Genomic DNA, 23,408 nt, shown 5'->3' on the forward strand with positions numbered 1-23,408 from the left:
GCTTTCAAGACACACGTCTCAATTGTCGGCATTAGTGGGAAAATTGCTACATTAACCTCACTTGCCTACGAAGTGTACGAAAGGGTAGTTTATTGTTGTCAAGTGCACTGCGACTGTCACGAAGCCAATTGAGAATACGTATATACTATGCAAATAGTGAGAATTTTGTTGTGCAGCAATTTCGTCAGCCCTTTTCATATTGATGATACCACGATTGTCGTAATTTCTACAGTAAACTACACCACTAGCCTTTTCACATTCTCTGAACAGTGAATTCAGTGACTGCGTAACAACGATTTCCCTCTTTCAAAGAATCGCCCTCTGTGAGGAAAAGTAACTTGTAGGTGTACCAATTATTGACCTATTTTGGTTCTATCTGTTTGATCCTTACAATTAGTTCTAAAATTACCAGGAAATAAATTTTTGGTGTCTTAACCCTCCAGAAATTGGTCGTCGTCGTCGATAAATTCACAATTTGTGCCGTGAACTTATAATTTTGCAAAATAAAAGGGTCAATACCGGTCAATCCATACTTTTGAAGCGATGGCACGATGACTTTCCGATTCGATGTAATTTTTTTTCTCATCACAATTCTTTACGCATTCTGTATTCCTGTATTCGCAGGTATACATATAACGGTCTCTCTCTTTCTCTCTCTTTCTCTCTCCCCCGCTCTGCGTTGTACTAACTTGATTAAATACACGTCAGAAATTCTCGGATAATTCGATGTCGTTTAAATCGGAATAGAATATACTTTATGCGAGAAAAGGATTGAAACTCACCGGTATGGATGTAGGTGTGTTTCTTCATGTCTGATTTCTGATGAAACCTCTTGCCGCAATACTGGCACGGATACGGCCGCGTGTCCGAATGGATCAGTAGATGCGTACTCAGCGTGCTGGACCGCTTGAAAGCTTTTCCGCACTGCTTGCACTGGGAACAAAGTACAGAAAATGGGTGATCAAAACTCACAGTCACTTTGGTAACTTGCATCGGGTCTAAAGTACGACAAAACTCCGAAGTTGGCTACTTTGCGACGTCCATCGTGTTTCAAATTCGGTACTTCCAGACTTTTTAAACGAATATCGGAACCCTTCAGAAGGCAACAAATGTAACGAAATGAAACGTACGGTGTGCAAAATGTGGACAAAAGTTGGCGAGACGCGAGACGCCACATGAGAGAACGTTTTACCGAGGTGTGCACAATAAGAACGAGTCATTGTAAACGTGCTCGATGTTTGCTGAAGTTAATCGATTATCATGAATCATTATAGCTCGGTGAGTTGTTTCCTATTTTTTATCGCATTATCATCGGACCATCATATTCGTACATACACGCGATTCCAGGAAAAGGAATACAAGAAGCATTACGTCCGAGTCTCTGCGTTCTCGTACACAGTGTTGAAGTTAGACGTTGGCGATTGTGAGCACAGGTGCATCGCGAAGGTTTTTGCTCTCTCATTGGTTGTAGCTTGCGAGCATGCGCAGAACAAAGGCGACGACGGCGAGTCGCTGGCGGCTCGATTTTTCTCACCGATTATCGGATCGCTGTTCGAACTAGTAATTCTATGATATGTATAAACGTTTTTCGTACGCGTTGTGCGATGTTTGATATTCATCCGATCCACGTTTACGCGTATCGAATCAGCGGGTTTTAAATTCCCGCGCCGTTCAGACGCCTCCGGTCGATAGCGTGAAAGTTTAAATAAGAAAATAATGCGGGGAGCGCGTCGCTATTAGCGTTCCTTTTTCAATGCCGTTGAATAAGAATGGGAATTGCAAGGAACTTGTCGATTCATACGGGGAACTGAGGTGTACGAAGATGCCGAGACACCGAGGTGCGGAGTCCGCGTCTCATTCATACCGAGCTGAACGCACATACTTCCGGTTGCATCAGAGACAAAGACCTGGAAACGAGCTCACGCCGTTAAGATACTAATAAGTCTGCAATTTCAAACCGGGAGTTACATCTCTACCTGTTTTCGATCTACCGTCGAGTGTTTTGCCGATTTAGCCTCGGTTATTTGATCGATTTTTACAAAATTATGAAATAAAACATTTTATATTATGGCTACGGTGAAATTCGACGATTTAATTTTAGTGGCAGCCGGATATACTGGTATTCGTTTTTATAATCGTATCAAACCTGTAAATTTCTCTGATTTTAATCAGAATACAAAGAACTCAAATAACGTCTTCGTACGGTATAAAATATCTCGATTTCACTGCAAGAGATCGCATCAATTTTCAAACAATTTAGCCCATGAGAGCAAAAAAATCGAAAACCGTTTGAGAACCACCTTAAAATTCAATTGTTCGTAACAACCAAAATCATATTGCTTGAAAAAAAAAAATAAAAATGCCAAGTGATTATTTTCTGGTTCTCTACTTTGTAGACACATGTATAATAATCGATTTTTTTTTTCAATGTTCAGTCCCAAATCTGCTTCGAATAAAATTTCCAAACCCGTTACTTTTGGAAATAATTGTTTGTTTAAGACACGTTGCGCGAAATTGTTCACGTACTTTGCATCTAGGAAATACGGGAAAGAATAAACATAGTCCATAAATTACCTATTGTGGTACTTGCAACGTGTACGTATACGTGTGGTGAGAAAAGCAGTAGAGCAATCAGTGACACGTCTGACAGGATATTCCGGGTTGACAAATTATCCGACTAATGGTCACCTTGGCCAGCTTTTCGAATTATATAATTACCACGGCATGTTTCGGGCTGATGTATCGCACTGTTAAGTGACACATGATGTTGCGTTGGCGTTAAAAGGTTCGTTCAAATGCTGGAATGCTTCGAAAAGCTTCGAACCGCAACTTTGTATACATACCGCGGTTTTGCCAAAGGGTAAAAATTTCTCGCCCCATTGACTTCGTTTCGCTCTACAGATGACAAGGAATTGTCCTTAACTATTTTCATTTTTTACCACAATCGAAAAATGTAGTTCTAGGTAGAAAATGAAAATTAGTCTGGTATCCGTTACCATTCTTTCTCATTACGATCGCTGTTGCTATATTTTCTTGCAACTGTTGCGAAAATTTAATGCTTGTGCCACAATAAATTAACGTTAAAGTCTTGTTCAACTAAAAAAGTAGAACAAACCTTAAAAACTGGTTTTGCGTTGCAATTACCGAAAACGGATCGACGATAGCGCAAAATGGTTCGACGTACCTCGTTTTTTTGTAGTTCCAACAATATTCAAACACTTTTTTTTGACGATACCTGTTTAACTAAATTTTTCTCAATGCGAAACACGCATGAATTGACTCCGAGTCGGAACTTAAAACTTACCTGGAAAGTTCTCTCCGAGGAAGAGGGTGGCGTCAGTGGTGAATAATGTACGAGCCTCGATACGGCTGGGGTTGAGGCGATCGGGGGACTCCAGGACGACGGAGGCCGCGTTTCCTTCGCTTCTCGTTCACAGACCGAGCCTGGCGACCATATCTCGCTCTTGCGTAAACTGTGGCTCGGCGAACTGTCGCCTGGCTTTGTGCTCAGATTGAGAGGCGCCTCTTCCTCTGTAAAATAAAACCGACACACGCACACACCTGTAAATATCGAATATGCAATCACCGTAGCCGTGGCGAAAGCTAGGACGAGATGTTTCTAAAATTGTCCGATAAGTACGACTAGAAACTAGTCCAGGTTGGGCTTCCCTGAGATTTTTTAGATCGGTTAACCATAACGAAACAAGTACGAGGTATTTGACCAAAAGCCCCTTCATGTGACTCGGAAGGACATGGAACGATTATTTTTCATGAAAATGGTTGGGTCCACGCGTTGGTACTCCGAATAGTGTCTGAAAATATTATTCCGAAAGCCTTGAAGCTTCAGGCCTGGCGGTTAGTGTCGACGCATTTTCAGTGCTAGAAAAATACTGGTTTTTCCATATCCTTATCAGTTTAGAGCAACGGTTCTTCCAGCTGTCCTTGGCGGGTTTGCTATCTGCTTGCAGCAATACTTGCACTCATAGCGCATTAGTGACGCATGCATAAGGAGCACCGATTAACCTGCACTTGATGCAGTATTACGTAAATTATACACGAACGGCTGATAACAACCGTTCGATATACCGCTATTTATTAATTAGTCGCGTCTTATCACCGTCAAACACCAGTCCAAGAGCGTAACAAAAAATGCGGGACGATGTTTTTCGCTGATGATATGGGGCAAGGGGGGGGGGGGGGCAAATACTAAAATTTTGTGAACGTAAATATGTTAAATTTTCCTTTTTTTTTTGTAGTTGCAAACAACGTAAATAGTGTCAATTTTCAATTTCCAGTAAAAAAAAAAAAATTTTATTTCTTTTTTTGTAGTTTTTCGCAAAAAGTATACAAATGTTTTTTTTTTTTAGCTTTTAATGGTGTAAAATGATGCTGGATGTCATTTTTGACCATTTACGAAATTTTTGGGGTACCCCATTTTGCCCCCCCCTTCCCCTATACTATACGACTGAAAATAACCACCCGTAGGATGGACGCACGATGTATGGTCACTCTACCATTTGTGGTGTTTCTTTATAGAATTCCGTAATTTATTCATTTGACTTTTGACTTCTTCGATTACTCGATTCGTAACTAAATTCTGACTTTGAATAATTTTTGCACACAAGTTGCTTCGCCTTGGTACTAGAGGTTCAGCTATTCATCGTTAGACAACTGTAATGCTTATGCAGTAGACTGGATCAAACGATCACCGCAAACGGTACCAAGGTGATAAAAATAGCGCATCTACCTTACGTGTAATATGTTTATGGGAAGGTAATCGAGACTCACCGGCACTCCTGGCCTTCTCGGGTGTGTAACCACGATGCGTTACCGGGGAACTGGCCCTCGCTGGACTCAAAGGTTCAGCGGGATGTAGCTGGGCCCCGGTAGGCGTCGCGTTTTGATGATGGCCCGGTATTCTGGAGGGCAGTAGAGAATGGGGCAGCAGAAGACCTGCGGCGTGATGGGCCCACCAAGGCAAGGCCCCAACCGCACCCCCAGCGACGCTCCCGCTGGCATAGCCCCCGTAAACGAGACCGCACCGCATTTCTGCAAATTTGACAAAAAGATACGATGTGTTCATAGGAGGGAAAGAAATTTTACGAAAATGAAAAGCAGGACTCGGCAAGCGGACGGATTTACACGTAGACATCGACGCGTGTTGTTAGACGCGAATAAAAATGAAAATCAATAATCAAAATGCATATCAAGTGTGTGTAATTCACAAAAATGGCATAAGGTTCGATGAATGTGTTTCTAAAGCTCGTGAGACGAAACTGGAGTTTCGTTCGAATCAAGTCGAGTTTTCCATTTTAGCCCGCCGTGTTGAATCTGCTGTTTCGAATTTCGAAGATCCGATAACAAATTCGGATTCACCGACCTCCAAAATCACCAAACTAAAACCTGCATGTAGTTTTTTGCAACTTTCTTCGGAATAGTGGTGCAAAAACGAGCAAGACGTGAATATATGTGGCAAATTGGTTAAAAAGGTGACAAACAACACGTAATGATTCATGAAACCAGCTCGATATGTACACTGTTAAAAATGATTGTGAATTTACTACACATTTACCGTACAAAAGAGGTGTAAATTTACAAATTCAGTGTAGCAACGTAAATTACTATGCATTTTTTTTTTTTTTTTTTGAAATTTACAATGAAAATTTTCAATTTTACTAAAATTTATAGGAAAAAGTAAAAAAAAAAAAGGCAAAAAAGTAATTTGATCTCAATAAATTTTGTAGTAAATTTATTGTGTTCGTAAATTGAACACACAGTAAATGTACGGTGAAATCACTTATAAAACTTGTAATACAGTGCAAGAAGTTTCGTGCTGAAATTTTTAACCGTGTAGAAATACGGAAACTGGTGAAAAATGGATAAAAATTCACAACTTACCACGGTTTCCGGTCGTTCCCGCGGAGAAGGTTAAGTTGGGCAGACGTAAGTCAGGATGATGTTGCTGATGGGAGACTAGAGTGAAAGCGCTGAATCGGTCCAGGATGGGAGCCGGCGGAATCCTTGCGGACGCTGCGGTGCTGCCGCTGCCGCTACAGCTGCTGCTCGAGCTGCTCCTGCTGCTGTTGCTGTTGCTGCTCCCCCGTCCGCCGTCAGGACTCCAGGGGGACGCCGGTAAGGCAGAGCTCGGGCTTACCGGCGGCGACAGTGTTGCCGGGGGCGACAATGCTCCGGCGGGAACCCCGACTGTGCCCGGGTGCAACTCCGGTTTCACGTGCCAGGACCTCGGGACGGCTTCTGGAGTGACAGAGAACGGGGACTCGTCACGGGGGTTGCGGGATTTTATCGGCAAGGATCGCGATTTTACGGGATAATCGCACGCTCGTGATTCGGGGCCGAAGAGCCGACGATTCGAACAAATCGAATATATTTATACGGGTTTATTCGCTTCGGAGTGACGAAATCGTTTCAATATTTGGAAAATAAACGTGTTTGCCGTTATTGTTTTATTTTTTTTTTTTTTTTTTTTTTTTTTTTGTGTTGCGTTGCCTGAAAACAGTACGAAAAATTAACGAAGAGTCTGAATATATTTGCAGAAAATTCTTACTCACTTTGACGATTTCGTACGCTACCGATATATTCTTAATCCTGAATGTGTACAAAAATATATTTTGCGTTTTGACGTTAATTTTCTGAACTCTTGTCAGCCGACACAGTTTCAGCACAATTTCGAATACTGTCGTTTCCCAAGATTTTAAACGATTTCATTGCTGTAGAAATAAAAGAAGAAGCGTAAGTTTATAAGATTTGCTCGCCTCATCGGCACTCCGACATCCTTTGAGATATCGTTGTTTGGTCAGTCTTCCTTACCGAAAGGGGAAAATTTTACTTGTTTAGGCTATTATCAGAGCCTACGCATCGTTGACCAGAAAAATTCATAGCCATTTGGAAAATCGTAATAAATCTATCAAAATGTCGACTCTAACGGAAGTCGAAACACCGTGACGGTCGAAATTCCTTTCTCAATAAACATGCGTTGATATTTTTCGCATAAACTGACTAAACGGGTATATTATTTACAATCGCAGACATATTGAATTAATTTCGAATAAATGTTTTAGGACAAACTCGATATTGCTTTTATTCAATTGTCCGTAAAATTCTCTCACGTATAAAAGTTATTTGTGCGAATAATACGTTTTATTGAAAAATTGAAAACATTTTGAGAGCTGGCGCAGTCTGCACAGAAAAATAATTATACCAATATTTTAAGAACCGTCGGACTGAATTGCGGTCCGTAATAATAACCGCGCTACTTTTGAACAACTCCCACTCAACTCTGGCTACTCATGAATTTAATGCAACCCTGTTTGAGGCAATAAATACGCATCTATACCAATAAATACGGAAAGAATCAAATTGGAATCTGGCGCAGCTCCATTTAAAAAATGCGACGAAATTACCAGTCTCAAAATTCAAATATCCAACTTCCAAAATTACCGAAGAACGTAAATTAAGTGTAACAGCCATAAATCGCATTTTGCGCAATCGAGACTTGCGGTATAAATTTTTACCCAGTGGAAAACTAACGTTTTACGATTCTGCTAGTGGCAATTTAAGCTCACACAAACGATCGGTCGACGCTAATTCTGATGACACGGTAGCGTGAAAAAGAATTACATACAGGTATAACTACACGATATAAGCCTGTAACATGACGTGGATTTTATCGGAACCATATTACTCTCTCAATATGGGTATGGATATCTAAAGTATCCACGAGGGGCCGATACACGTATTCGTAATAATTGAAATTTCGTGTCATTACCATTGTGCTGTATAAGCTCGTAGGCGATAAAAAGAAGACGATCGTGAACCAAAGAAAACCTTAATTATGAGCAAACCAGAAGATCGGTGATAACACTGTATACGCGTCTAAAACGAAGACTTGGTCAATTTGTTTTCATTCGATTATTTTCCCGTGTTCCCAAGCGTTTATAACCGTTGATTTTAAGCATCAGAGAACAGAGAGTGTTCTCCAATACTCGAATAACGATATTTTGGTGAAATTATAATTGTGATCGGTTGCAAAAAAAATGCGTGTATCCAAATTATGCGCGAAAAAATTAAATCATCAAGCCCCGGTCGTAGGAGGTAAAAAATTTTATCGTAGACTTAAATTATTTTTCGAATAGCGGCAGCAACGCTGAGAGAAATTTTTAGTTCACGTTACCGCTCGGTCCTTGACTATTTTCATTTTTTACCAAAATCGAAAAATATAGTTCTAGGCTATACTTTCTTGTAACTGTTGGGAAAATTTAATGCTTGTGCAACAATAACTTGACGCTAAAACCTTATTTAACTAAAAAAGTAGAGTAAACCGACAATAGCGAAAAATGGTTAAGCGTACCTCGTTTTTCGTAATTCCAACGATATTCAAACAGGTTTTTTAACGATACCTGTTTTACCGAATTTTTCTAACTACTGTAACGAATGAAATTTTCCTCGGTGAACGAACATGCAAACGAATGAATTATCGGAATGAATATTCAATCAATTCTCATGAAAATGTATCGAATAACGCAGGCAAAGACCAGAACCATACGTATGTAGAAAAGTTATGCCTAAAAGCGGGGAGCAGCTCCCCGCCTCATATGAAACGATATCAAAGATTCGAGGCAGATATCAGGTGTGTATTTGTCCATCCACCTTCCCCGTCCGGTTGTGATATCCGAAAAACGTGTCTATCAGCGTCGAATCGTGCGTGTTTGACGAGGACGCGTCCGAACGCATTTGCACGCAAGTCGTTACGACCACCATAAATACGATTAGGAATAGCTTTCATTGTCCTGCGCTGTTCTAACGCGCGTAACGGTAACGCGTGGCGAAAATTTACTCGCGTGAAAATAGGCATTACATGTCGGATATGTGAACGTGGAAACGGATCGAGTATCGCATCTTGTCGTGATCACATAAAATTCAATGTACGCGATTAGGAACGAATCGATCAAATTCAAGCGACCGGACTCTGTGAAGATGTCTCAATTCTGTAAATAATACTTTAAACCGAATAAAATATTTTCCAGCTGTTAGATTCGCTCGAGATTCGAATCAGCCTTAATTCGTTCTTTACATTTTTCATCCCCTACGATGCAATCTCATTTGTGTTATTTACGCGGGGCTGCAGGAATCGGAGAAACTCCAAGAAAAATATTAAAAGAGAGAAAATATCCCGAAATACAGACGTTGCGTGGTTGCAGAAATCGATACGGAATGAGATCTGTTTTTTTTTTTTTTTTTTTTTTTTCTTTCTCGCGAATCGACGTAAATACCTTCAGACAGCGACCAAATCAAATAAAGCGATCGCTTGTGTGTATCTGGCGACTGACGTAAGCGTCTGAATAATTTCCATATATACCTTTTACAGTAACAATTTTTTTTTTTTTGAGCATTTTCCGAACGACATATCGATGCCAGAAGGTGGCGGTTGACTTTATGCCCGTCCCGTTCCGTGATTTGACATTGACAAATGTCTCTCTATATATAAAGCTGCCTCGCGTATTTATATGACACGGTATATAACTCGTGGTAGTTTGTAAGTGATGTATAACCAACAAAAAGAGAGTGTCATGTGTCTTATGAAAGATCGTGACACGTATAAAAAAAAAAAAAAAAAAATCCGAGCTAATATACATATAAAGTATTTTATTATTTTTTTTTTTTTTTTTTTATGCCACCAGCAAAACAACGGTCACGTTGCTGCTGCAGAAACGGTATTTTTGGTACAGCAATCATGTGTGGTCAGGTGGTGTGCTCTCCGTCAATCCAACGTTAAAGTCTTTTATATGAACGTTTTTTATTTGAGGTAGTCAATATTTGAAGGATGCGTATCGTAGGTAATCTGAGTAAAGAAGCTGGCCAAATATTAAACGTGAGCCGTAAACGAGAAATTAACGTTTATCTCGGATCAAATCTACCGCACAGCAGCCTTCTGAATTACTATACGCCGCAGCCCCTGTTACGATTATAACGCAGATTTGTTAATTCCGGCTGTATGCGCAGTAAGTTTGACAAGTTAATTGTCAGTTACGCCGTAATACGTACTACCGATTGATTCGCGAGAGAGACGAAGAGGAAGGAGGTGAAAAAATTTAGAAAAAAGAAAGAGAAGAAGAAACCAAACCCAAAAAATAAAAAAAAATAAAAAAAAATAAAAAAATTAGAGAGGAGGAAGAATCACTTTCGCGGAACATTGATGGTAGATTTAAAGTGCCTAAATACCGTACAGTAATTACGTGTCAGACGGTTAAATAGGTGTATTCGTCACAGTGGTGAATAGAATCTGCATAGCTTTGCACGCATGCACGAATTGTAAACCTGGTCTAATGCAAAGAACGAATCTCTGTCCTTACCGAGGAGACAATGTCCATTGTAACAACGGGGGGGGGGGTTTCCTTTTTTGTCGTCTTTGCAATCTTTTTCACGATCGCGCGAAAAGCATGAGTAACACACTGATTTAAATAATATGATTGGTTGTATAACCATTCACGAGTTGCCCTGTTTTTCATCGCTTGGTACGAAACAGCTAGACGATTTGTGATTTAACGTGAATCGAGCTACCGAACGAAATAATAATAACAAGCGTCACTGCAAGGCAGAAGCTCTCGTCTCGAACGTGTCAAATTAACAGGTTATTCAAGAGTTGGAAGAAAACGAGGTGTAAAAAATCGTTGTGATTATAACGAATGAATATCACACCACCGGCAGTAGAGACTGTAATTCGATATTGGAATTTATTGTTTCATTTGTTTTTCAGTTAGCGTTATTAATTGTTTCGTCGATCGCGGTGCCAATCTCTCGGACGAGAACCGATCGCGATCGGTGAAACGTAGCTCGTTACCCGAAAATCTCTACCAAGTACAATAAGAGAACGACGGTTAATGTTAAACTCACCACACATCACGTTTCGACGCTTTCTTCCACACACCGGAACAATCCAGAGTTCATCAATATCTCGGCATGCGGAAAAATCTCCCCCGGAAGCCTCTCTGGGAGTAAATGGATTTCCAGACTGACACGACAACTTCCTCGAATATCAAAATCGTCGACGTAGTTTTTATCACTGCCGCGGATCTCGCTAATAACCGTAAGGTCTACGTCCAACGGTATTTAAAAAGGAAAAAAAAAAAAAAAAAAAAAAAAAAACCAGTCTTCCGGACGTGCGATCGTTCACAAACAAAACTGACGGAAAAATCGCGATAACGAAACTTTCCCACTGCAACGTACCGATCGGACAACCGTTCGACGATAAATCGGACTTCACTGAGGTCTCGAGTTAAAGGCCCGTTTCGTCAACAATCATCTTTGCACCCGATGCCGATCTTCACTTTCGTGCAGAGCCTCGATCGGCGGGATATTCGTTCGCTGTCGAAGATATCGCTACCGATCTCCCATCGGTGTTCTCGCCCCAAATAACCCGCGAGACGAGATCTGTTTTATCCACGAATGGCGTCCGGGTGGCAAGGGCGGAGGGGGTTGGGGGGTGGAGGGGCGGCTGCGTGTTTTAAGACCGATCGGTGTAAAAGGCTTCGCGATCGGCGGAACGGTCTCTGCCCTAACCTGGCCAAGGACCTCGACAGACTGAGCCGGCGATGCTCCCTTGCAATCCTCGGGCTTCCATACGCGCGTACCTTGGCTACCTGTCGCAGCTCAACCTGGGGTTACTTTGACGATGCCCCGCCCATTGTAGTCACGCCGACGGTGCAGGAGCGGCTAGTCGGAGTTAAACCTGGAGGGGAGATATCAACCCGTATGCAATAGGTGACGATCCGCGCGGTAAATTCACCTTTACGATGATCCGATTACGCCTCGTTAAACGATCCGCTTGTTGGTAGGTATAAATTGACGAGAGACATTTTTAGTTACGGTTAACGCTCGGTCCTTGACTGTTTTTAGTTTTTTTTTTTTTTTTTTTTATCACAATCGAAAAATATCGGTGCAGGTTGAATGTGAAAATTTGTCAGTATTCTTTCTCGTTACGATCGCTGGTAATAGAGATTTTCTTGCAACTGTTGCGAAAATTTAATGCTTGTGCAAGAATAAATGGACGTTAAAGCCTTGTTTAACTAAAAAAGTAGAGTATACCTCAGAAACTGATTTTGCGTTGCAATTAACAAAAAAGGATCGACGATAGCGCAAAATTGTTAGGCGTAACTCCGTTTTTCCTAATTCCAACAATATTCAAACAGCTTTTTTAACGATGCCTGTTTTACTGAATTTTTCTAGTTACTGTAGCAAATGAAATTTTTCTCAGTGCACGGTACGCGGAATGCGCAGAAATTGGACGGAATTTTGAGTATCGGGTATACGGTTGATATAGCTTGTCAAACGGTTATGATTAATCGGGCGATAATGTAGTTGTTATACGATCGAATGCATGTTTGTGGGTATGCGTTGAAAGTGTATCTTGGTTCTTTCAAACCAATTTAACGAATGCCAGCGCCACGCATATTATTGCCATGCTGTGGCGTTAATGTTGAGTGCAGACATTTACGTTTCAGGTTTCTTTGTTTTCGTTCAATTTACCGAATACTTATTCAAATGCGCAACGAGATGATAAATAATGATTTTATACGTCGAACGACACGCTGCATTTAATTTTTTTAGATCAACTGTACACTTATTTAGATTTTTATTGCAATTGCGAACATCCCGTACAATCTAACTTGATCGTTTTACGATTAATTGAACTGTGAAAATATACATTGTTTTTTGTCTGAAACTATTTTACAGGGTACCTTGAAAAATAATTCTACGGGATAATGTCATGATGTAGAAATTGGATAGAATATTATAACTTTGAAGTGACGGGAAATTATGATTTACAACGATACGTTCACTTATCATCGTATTACTACAAATTCAATACGTCAAATTCACACGATGTAAATTTCTGAATATCTTGCGAAAGGCCAGCCATGTCTTCTCTATATCCTATCGAACAATTCGTCTTTTCGATAAAAAAATATTTATCCATGTATATATTATTCTTTGATGAGAATTTAGAAATGATATAGTTTTCTAGCAAAATAATATGTTTTCACGTTACGATTTCTTGAACATTGATAAATTTCGTAAAATCCCGTTACAGTTACTTGTATAAAAGTTGGTCTAGGTCACGTTGTAAATTTATACGTACGCTGTCTGCAAACCTTGCTTGCCTGCCAAGAACTGATAAATATATAACTCGGAATGACCGCGATAGAAATGAAAACTAAAAACCTGTAGATAAAACTTGATTGGGGAAAAACTTCAACGTCTAAATGGGATCTTCAGCGAGCTTCCGAACGTTTAGTTTTTCTTCTCATACCAAATAGTAACTGACAGTATCGGCCCAGTGAGATTAACGATAAGTCTCTGAAACCAATTCACTTACTGTAAGAATCATCTAATTTTTAGAGGAAAAAGACTTGTGTCAAAATATCGGTAACGAATCTGAAACCTTCTACAACGTTATAGTTTTCACGGTGTGCTTGTAGATGCATGTTGATTCTGTTAGAATCGTGTGTAGGATAAAAAAATAAAAGGGGGAAAAAAGAAACCAGGCTCAATTACTTCCCATAGCGTGTATAATCGACACAGGAGTTGGAGAAAGATAGATAAGTAGATGGATAGATGGATAGATGGATAAATAGACGGATAGATAGATTCGATTTGTTTGCCTTGACTTGTAACAAGCCGTACGGCACAAAAACATACGAATGTTATTAACAAACAACTAATAAATCGATGATCAAGCTACAACGGAAAAGTAGGCTGGAATGACAATATATAGTTAATAGAGTAAAAAACATAATCATGCGCTCGTACCAACTAAACGAAAATTAGACTTCAAAGTACAGTCAACCAAAAGAATTTAAGTTGGAGTAAGTTTGCAATTTTTCCTAAGATAATTCATACCGTAAATAATAACAATTGGTAAATGCAAATTGTTGTCGACATTCCGGACATTAACTTTAAAATACCGTAAATGTTAAGAAAGTGTTTTTAGAACGAGGGTACAATTGGAACTTCCCAATAACTAACTAGAATTTAATGCTCACAATCTAGCTAACGATTAATTACGAGTTTCAAGTGATTTCGAATAAGCCAGAAGTCTGGATTCGAACGGTTCAAGGGAATTTTAGACGCGGCAAAGAGAACCAACGCGCGGGATATATGGTGACGATTTGTCGCGAGTCAGGACGAGTCACGACGAGTCAGGAGAAACGGATCGGACGATCGTTGTTTCACTCTCGGCGTCGATTAGATGCGCAGCATTTGGGCGGGGGCGGAGGCGGCGCCGCGGCGTCTCTCCTCATTGGCTACCTTGGAGGAAGACGGATCCTCCTCCTCAACGCCGCATAACCTCATCGTCGGCTCTAGATTCCGGACTATAATCTAGAGCGGATACACACTCAAGACCGACTCAATCCCAACTCTGATCCAACCGAAGTCGACATCACAGGTTGGTCTGTTGGTAAGGAGGAAAAGTGAACTTCGACCGAAGGCGCGAAACTACGGATGGCTATTTCGTCCTACACTGAGAAAAATTTCATTTCTTACAGTGACTAGAAAGATTCGGTAAAACAGGTATCGTTAGAAAAACTGTTTGAATGTCGTTGGAATTACTCTCCGGTAACAGCTAGAAAACTAATTTTCATTTCGTACCTAGAACTTTTTTTTTGCGATTGTGGTAAAAAATGAAAATAGTTAAGGACTGAGCGGTAAGCGGAAATAAAAATTTCTCAGTGTATCCACAGATCGTATTCAAAGTCTAGGAATAATGTTGCCGATCCAATTCGACTCGGTTGAAAGGACATTACGCCTGAGGATTAGAAAGAATAACGTACCTGTAATTGTTACACTAGTACCAAGTGAAAATGGTCATTGATAGGCGACGCGAGATGTCGTACTGGGACAAAGTATACATGGATTACTATCCATATTGTGCACCAAAAGGAGTGACCTGGAAGGTAATTGAAAAGTGCCGGCTTATCTCAATACATGGCTCTGTAAGCTAATGTAAGGTTTCGATTTATATCGTACAAAGTACGTATACTCTGTCAAATACTCTAACATATTGTTACCAGGTACACGATCCATCATGGACTGTCGGTAATAAAAATCACGAATTGTTTACACTCTGACTATCTCGAAATTTCCACATCACAGATGCTCATCAACGGCATAATTCCAGCCCATTGGGCCGAAATCGATACGTAGGAGCTGCAATGTTGAAATAACGGTATAGATATGGAGTCTAAAGTGCAGCTTAAATCGTTGTGCACACTGTTTGGTGTAAAATTCAATAACTGGCCGCGTGTGTTTGCGACACGCAAATGTTAGAAAATGGCATAAAGTTGTGTAAAAACTCGAAAAAATTGTAACAGTCACGCTCAACGACTGTTCTTTCTTTCAAATGCGAATCTTTTCGGCACACGTTTATAGGTATATTAAAGTTGTAGGAAAATGGTAACTGACGATATAGGCACAATGTTCACGTACACCCAGATCCAGGTGGAAGTAGAAACTGATAACTTGTGTTGCTCGTATTACACACATGAAATGCTGATACGGCGAATTGAATGTTGAATCACGTTACGTGGTAACCGTGCGTCAAAGCTATACTTAACCCACCTAATTCGACTCTATCGACATCGTCGTACATCACAACTGCTCTTTCGGTTGTTACAATAGGTTATCGTATGGGTTACGTGTGGTGATGTTTCTCAGATCTAAAAAACGTGTAACATGGATTTATACGTCAAAGTGTGCAGACGGTTGAATCACTCTTCGTTAATGTCGTATTACAGGTATCAATTACTACACTGAGAGAAATTTTTTAATTCCGGTTACCGCTCAGTCCTTAACGATTTTCGTTCTTTACTAAAATCGAAAAATATAGTTTTAGGTAGAAAATGAAAATTAGTTTTCTAGCTGTTAACGGAAACTCTAGTATCCGTTGCTATTCTTTCTCGTTACGATCACTGTTGCTATATTTTCTTGCAACTGTTGCGAAAATTTAATGCTCGTGCAACAATAAATTGACGTTAAAGCCTTATTTAACTAAAAAAGTAGAGTAAACCTCAGAAACTGATTTTGCGTTGCAATAACCAAGAAAGGATCGATAAAAGCGCAAAATTGTTAGGCGTACCTCGTTTCTCCTAATTCCAACAATATTCAAACAGTGTCTTTTAACGATACCTGTTTTACTGAATTTTTCTAGTTACTGTAGCAAATGAAATTTTCCTCAGTGTATAACAGGTACACAGTATACGCACACAGCGTACAACCGTATGACATAACCTTGTCGTTTTGCGCTATCCTAGTAAGTCGCGGCAGCCTGGGTATGAAATTCAGCACGACAAGTAGCGTTTGAAAAGTAGGTGACAGCTGGTAAAACAATACACCAACGTCTATATGGCAGAGACGCGTTTTGACTCGGAGTGTATATTTTTAAGCACGCGTCAATTCGCCGTTTAGCTTTGTGGGTGTATCGCCGTTATCCTCGTCATATTGTTGTAATTGTTGTTTTTTTTTTTTTATTTTTTGCTTCACATTTTCTTTCAAGCTTATGCAGACAATAATAGACAATATAACGATGTATAGCTTAGCTTAGGATAGGTGTAACGTGTATGTATATTCATGTCGTGTATATAATATTGTACCCACTGTTACAACTGGCTGCGAACGCATAATGCACGTATATACGAGCGAAGCGGTGTCGTTTTACATTTTCCGATTGTGTAACCGTCATTCTGAAACACTTATCAAAGTTCGCATGTATCGTAGCATTTGCACGCATAACCATATTGTGCATCTATTTCTGCCCGGTTATCAATGCGTCGCAATTAAAAACTTGCGACTGCACGCGAGTTCAGGGCCGTGCCAATCGCTGTACGACCCTTTGCGAATTTATGATTGTATGTAATAAGTGGACCGTGTGGAAGAATTTGTGACGAGTTTTCAGAATTTATAATAATCGGATATACGTACACTGTTCTTGGAACAAGTGACACCGTTCAATTAAACAACGTCTTCCGGTAACCGCGGTCTTGACGTGCTAAATATTTTCTGCACAGGCCGCGGTATGCATTTAGGCAATGCAATATGCCTGTATTTTATAATGACCGATGTTTTTATGCGAAAGATTAACGCCGGACTTAATCGTATGCGTATAGGTATAAGTATATTCTTATCGGCTAATGCGAGGTAAGAAACACGAAATAGAAAAGTGAAAATAAAAGCCACCTTTAATTGTAACGATTGCCTGGCTTCGTACAAATTACACCGTCGAAGAACGGCGCTTTCGATATTTCTTGCGAATACCTTGAAAGAGGATCGAATATTACCAAGAAAATCAATCGACATTCGCAGTTATCAAATCTTTGCATACCTTTGTCAAAGATCTTTTATAATGAGTTTTGAACCGAAGCTCTACTCGGCAAATTCAAATATTGCGGGACTCTGATTATCCGATATAAGGCTGGATATTATATTGCAGCCTACCAATTCTTTGAGACACATTGAGACTCTTGAAAAAAATATTTTATGCAGGTATATACAGGGAGATAATTCGTTTGCGTAGGTGGAACAGGTGGTATCCACGGGAAGATCACTAGCGCGATATTGACGCGCATATATGCGGAGTTAAGGTGGGATCCGATGTGTGTATTACGTGTATAATATAATAGAAGCTGCAATAGCGAGTACCTGTGTAACACAGACGTGAAAATATCCTGCACACTTTCAGATCGTGCACAGTGTGCCATTGCAATAGATATCTTCAGGGGGGAATTAGGGAGGAACGTTTTGCAATTGCGTATCTATATTGAAAACATTTATTCGGAAACCGTTGACAATAGTCAGTTATATTCTTGACATTTCGACCAGAACTTCCAATACCATTTTTGGATAATAGTTGAAAAATAAAGTTAGAGTAAGATGAAATACCAAGTTTATTCGTCAACATTCACAAATATTTTTCTTAAAAATAAAACGATGTTTTCGTACAATTTGTTCAACTACTTACAAACTTTTACGGGTTGATTTTCTTAGGAAATGGTATCTTAAACTTAAGATATGATTTTTCAAATGCCACGGTAGTCGAAAACACGAAGCTGAAACTAAAAGCCAGAGTTAGCAGCGAAACGTGTTAAACTTTTTGAAAATAGAAAAACGCAGTTTAGTCTTATTCTTATAATTCTATAAAACTATTCGGGGTTTAAAGTGTTTCACATAATTTTGATTTTGTGACTTCACTACTTTATTCAAATGAACATGGAACGTTTGGCTGCTAGTTTCAGCCTCGTGTAGAAAACTTGAGCACTTGTACTTCGAACAATTTGAAACTAGAAGCATGCTAAATTCTAAGTATACTTCTAGAAAAATCATCTTGAACAACTTTTCGTTAATTGCAGGATCTTGCTCATTTTCAAACCTGCGAAGACTCGCGTGTAAGATATAAAATGGTACGTTACAAGGAGACATTCCGTTAACGTAAGAACCTGCTGCTCCGTACATGCGTGTACAGAATACAGCGTCTATTTGCCGTCAAAAACGGTAGTGAAACAGCTTTCTTCGTTAAGCTGAGCATAAAAGAGATGGCACGGTCCAGCAGAGAAAGAGTTCCGAAGGGTTGCGTGCAGTCGACAGTCGTCGCGGTTGCGGTAAAGATTTCGAAAGCGAAAGATTTCGCGTTTCCTTCCCATTCACCTGCCCCGGCGAAATATCATTCATTCGTTTCTTCGTACATTTTTGCCTTTCGTGCCGTCCGCTTGTTCCACATTTCAGCCACACCGACGTTAACTCTGCGAATAAGTATGCAATGACACACTGTGAACAGTTTTTAAAACCGAATTCACGGTGATGCAAGTATCGAATTTAGTGCAATTTAGATACTTTACTTGGCGTTATGCACCCGTAACTGGAGACTGCCCTGCATGCGTCAAGCATCCTGATAGCGAGATGGTACAAAAGATAGACGCCTGATCAGTATCTTTATAAAGTATACTCGTAAATATGAGAATACTTGCGACAATCGACTTTCGCTCGTTTCCTTGCCTCAAGACCACCGAATGGTATCCATCGGCACGTGTGTGTCCGGCACTGAACCTCATACGTGGACTGGAATTAAGATGAATAAGGGGTAGAATTTATGGAATCGTCTTGTCACATCCATCATCATTTGGCGCGTAACTGCAGTTTTTGATACATAACTCCCGAAAAACCTCAATTTTTCTTTAAACTTACAAGTACTTGTTTCGGGCACAACTTTATCCACACTTGAAACTATTCAAACCCATTGTACTCAGAGCATTTTGCAGACCTGAGCAAAAGAACAGTGGTAGATTTTCCGATTTCCTACATTCTTTTGAGCAACACAGTATTTGGAATTCTGAAGTTAGTTTCTGACAAACTGTTCCTTGTGTCCGAGAGAAATTTTAAATCTCTCAAGCTCACGAAGTGTTTGTGATTGGTTCTCATGAATATGGAACGAAAAGAAATAAGAACTGGTTTATATATCGAGAATATCGAAATTTTCGTTAAGCGTCTGACTAAAATAAGGATCTAAAAATCACTGGTAAATCCTCGTCAATCCTGCAAGCTGTAATGAATGTTGACCTTCCCGATGTATGCAGACCATTAAGAATTATGTACGTATCGAAATTAGAAAACTTTACTAATACGGACCGTTAACAATTCGACTATTTCGATTCCGTGGTATCGAATCTTCATTCGTTGTTTTACTGAAAACTAGTCGCTTTAGAGTTAAAAATTTCAATATGAAAATGGAATGAGGATTAAAATATGAACGAGCCGAGCAGAGGCTGTAACCGGTCTTCTTATAGAAATAGAACCACCAGAAACATATGCAAAGAGTAATTGCGTGCCTTATAACATCACGAATGTACCTTTGATCAAAAAAGTCATCAAAGTACCGTGTGAACACTGGTAACAATTAATTGACTGGTAACAATAACACCCGCTTACCTTGTGCATTAAACGTCAGACGTATACGTGAAAAACACTGACTATACTCACAGCTCAAACAGAAGTACGTTACCATTGTAGAAAGTACGGTTTAGTAACGGCCAACCCTTGGTTTGTTTTTACCTTAGGGATGGTTCCGCGCGGATGACGATCAGGGAAACGGCCCTACTGATGATGGCACAAGCGTATGCGGGGTGGGCACCATCAGGAACGCACCCTAAGCGAGGAAAGGTGTACAACGAAGGTATCATCAAAGCATCCTGCTCTGTGCAAGGTTCCCATTGGCGGAAGCTTGCTGAGCACAGAATGACGCAAGGCTCCACCGACATTGGTGGGTGGTGGAAAACCAGAATAAGCCGTTCACTGAGATCACGTGACCAACACGAATGCGTAAGTTTTAGTTCACGTCATCTTGAGCTGGACAGGCTTCGCTACTTATCTACTGTTCATGTTCACAAAATGCCTCCGCCAATGACAGTGACACGCTCCGACACGTGTCGGCAGAGAAAAGTCACGCTCCTGTAACTATGCTCGGAGTCAGCTTTCGTTTAGGCAATGGAGTCGTGAATATCTGTAATCGTATGGTCAAGAGAGTTACTGGAGTTTAGAATTTGAAATCGTTTTGATATATATATATATATATATATATATTCGTCACTGACTGGAAGATCGAAGTTCTTTTAGGCCCAAATCAATCACGGGATAACATTTTACTTTATTGTATCGTACAACATTAGCCAGATTACATCTAACGACGGAAAGACGAGAGAAAATCGTATTTTTGAACATTGACAACTGCCAGTGATACAGCAACTGTCACTTCGCCGTTAGCACTGAGAATCGTGACGGTAGTTGACCAAGCCATATTACTTTTGCACCATAGCTGCACTGGACTGCTCATGATTTCTTATTATACATGCACCCTCCAGTAAAGAACGGATAAGGCAGGTATTTCTATTGGCTCACACCTGCTGTGCACTATCGCATTTTCTCCATTTCGCTGGAATGCAGAAGGGACACTGTGATGCTCAACTAAAGAATGTGATTTTATCGAAGGTACTACTTGCGTCTGATGATGATCGCACCATTTTCCATTATTTATCGTTGAGCAAGGCGCAAATCGTTACATACCGAGCTCTATTGTTGCGCGTGCCACTTTCCATTTTTTTGAATTTCATTCTTGAGTATTTCGAAAATGAACCTCGTGAACGCATTCGTATCCATGCAGTAAACTGAGAAAAATTTCATTTGTTATAGTAACTAGAAAAATTCAGTAAAATAGGCATCGTAGAAAAACTGTTTGAATATTGTTGGAATTATGAAAAACGAGGTACGTTTAACCATTTTGCACTATCGTCCATCCTTTTTCGGTTATTGCAACGCAAAATCAGTTTATAAGGTTTACTCTACTTTTTTAGTTAAATAAGGCTTTAACGTCAATTTATTGTTTCACAAGCATTAAATTTTCGCAACAGTTGCAAGAAAATATGGTAACAGTGATCGTAATGAGAAAGAATAGTAACTGATACTAGACTTTCTAGTAACAGCTAGAAAACTAATTTTCATTTTGTACCTGGAACTATATTTTTCGATCGCGGTCAAAAATGAAAATAGTCAAGGACTGAGCGGTAACCGGAACTAAAAATTTCTCTCAATGTAGTTGACGTTTTACAAAAATCGGTCATTGCCATAACTGAGGTGATTGATAGCGAAATTTACACGGCTTAATTTATCCAAAACTATGAACCTGTTATTAAAATTATGAATTACGTGCAGCCACTCATTTCACCGCAATCAGAAGTCATCCAGCGTTCCATTCAGATTGGATTACCTGCATTTTTCTGCAAGCTTAGAGATATTGTCCTGTAGCTTCAGCACTTTCCAAGATCGCATTTTGGCAACTATTTAACCCTAGAAGATAGGTTTTTTGAGATGCTTCAAAATTTCCAACGAAATCATTTCTAGCGATCCTTGGACCAGCTCTTTTATTTTTTTCAAATTCATCAACATTTACTAACGACCCACAACGAATCAAATATTACTTAAGACAACGGACTGTGCAGAAGACATTTCTCAACACATCGGTGATAATAGGATAAGGTTACGTTATTTTACCGTATAACGAGCAATAGATAATTGGACGCATTTGCGGAGCTGAAGTTGGCTGAAAATAATATATTGTGTAACAAGGAGGCAAAGTCGGTCTTTTCGGGCCGAGCATAAGTTGGCAAACACGCGAGGCAAAAAGACCGTTACCTCCTTGTTGCACACGATTCTATCTATAACAATAGTATGTTACGCGTTTTTTTCACGAAGCACAAAATCGAGGTTAGGCTTGCATAGTGAATATCTCTCGACAAGTATTTGCTAAACGGAGAAGAAGGCAAACAAAGAGAGCATCAAATGATGGATAGAGATAGAGAGTCGAGTTTCTCATACGCGTACGGTGAAGAGCAGCTGCGGCTTATTCACCGACGAATTTCAGTATCCTGAGTTCTCCCACCCTCACACGCGCAAGAGAAGACCACCCTGAACCACAATTTGCAACAAGATAAACCGTAAATTATAATCCTGGCAGGGATACGAGGGTTGCCGGTGTACCAGGCGCGCCTTTCATCAAGTCATTAAAATTCGACATCTTTATACCCTCGGCTTGAAATTACACTGATGGTAAATTTAATGCAATTGGGAGAAATACGAATTTTCATTAATCGAATCGACATCATTTCGTTCAAGCTTGGATAAATCGCATATCGTTAGGTGTTGAAGAGTTGAAATATCAGTCGAGTTAAGCAAGGTCCGGTATTTTGGTCATCGACGTTTTTAAACTCGTTTTTAAGCGATGCACTATTTCTTCAAATCTAACGATGAATAATTGAGGCAAGTAACTTTCCTTTGTGATATCGGATTGGTTTACAATTTTCATCGCATCTCTTTTTCTTTAGGTACATGTCACCCTTATCACCCGACAGAAATAAATTGGATAATAATTCGGATAAATTCCCAGACATTCGGTAATGTAAAATCGGGAAAGTATTTTTTGGTTGTTGTAGAAAAAACCGGATCCCGAAAAGATTTATGGTTAAAGAAACTTTACCAGACGAAACATTATCATAATTGATCAGAGTGTTTTTCGTAGTGTCTGATCCTATTCAGTAAGTCGAATCACACGTATTTCGATTATTGTCAAAATCATTCGTAGACAGATTTGAACAATGTGAAATAAATCATCGACAAAAAAAAAAAAAAAATCCGAGATTCTGACAGTACAAACCGGTGTTTCTCCACGCTTGCGCGTAGGTGTATAAATTACTATTTTACAGGGGTAGAGTGGATAATCTCGTTGAACGTATCAGCGCTATCAATCAAGACAGTGGGTGGAGGTAGCGCTTAGCGAAAGATCTTCCTCTCGGTTT

The 23,408-nt window shown here is 39.9% G+C and overlaps 2 protein-coding genes across 5 annotated transcripts in view; one reads left to right on the plus strand and one right to left on the minus strand.

Annotated features, from left to right (window-relative positions):
* LOC124211290 (uncharacterized) overlaps positions 1–11,624 on the minus strand; it is a 31,928-nt gene extending 20,304 nt beyond the window's left edge. The window contains exons 1-5 of the mRNA XM_046610198.2: positions 10,912–11,624; positions 5,899–6,255; positions 4,789–5,049; positions 3,305–3,531; positions 783–933 (exon numbers count right to left, since the gene is read on the minus strand). Coding sequence (XP_046466154.1) covers positions 783–933; positions 3,305–3,531; positions 4,789–5,049; positions 5,899–6,255; positions 10,912–10,918 — 1,003 coding nt within the window. The 5' untranslated portion in view covers positions 10,919–11,624. The remainder of the gene's footprint in view (positions 1–782; positions 934–3,304; positions 3,532–4,788; positions 5,050–5,898; positions 6,256–10,911) is intronic.
* Positions 1–23,408, plus strand: part of dbo (Kelch-like protein diablo) — a 137,291-nt gene that overhangs the window by 47,813 nt on the left and 66,070 nt on the right. The window contains exon 2 of one of the 4 annotated variants that reach the window (XM_046610193.2): positions 20,121–20,382. The exons of the other annotated variants lie outside the window; for them this stretch is intronic. The gene's annotated coding sequence lies outside the window, so the exon portion shown is untranslated. The remainder of the gene's footprint in view (positions 1–20,120; positions 20,383–23,408) is intronic. 4 annotated transcript variants of the gene reach the window in all.

This window comes from Neodiprion pinetum, chromosome 2 (genome assembly GCF_021155775.2).
Source record: "Neodiprion pinetum isolate iyNeoPine1 chromosome 2, iyNeoPine1.2, whole genome shotgun sequence".
In the NCBI taxonomy this organism is placed as follows: Eukaryota; Metazoa; Arthropoda; class Insecta; order Hymenoptera; family Diprionidae; genus Neodiprion; species Neodiprion pinetum.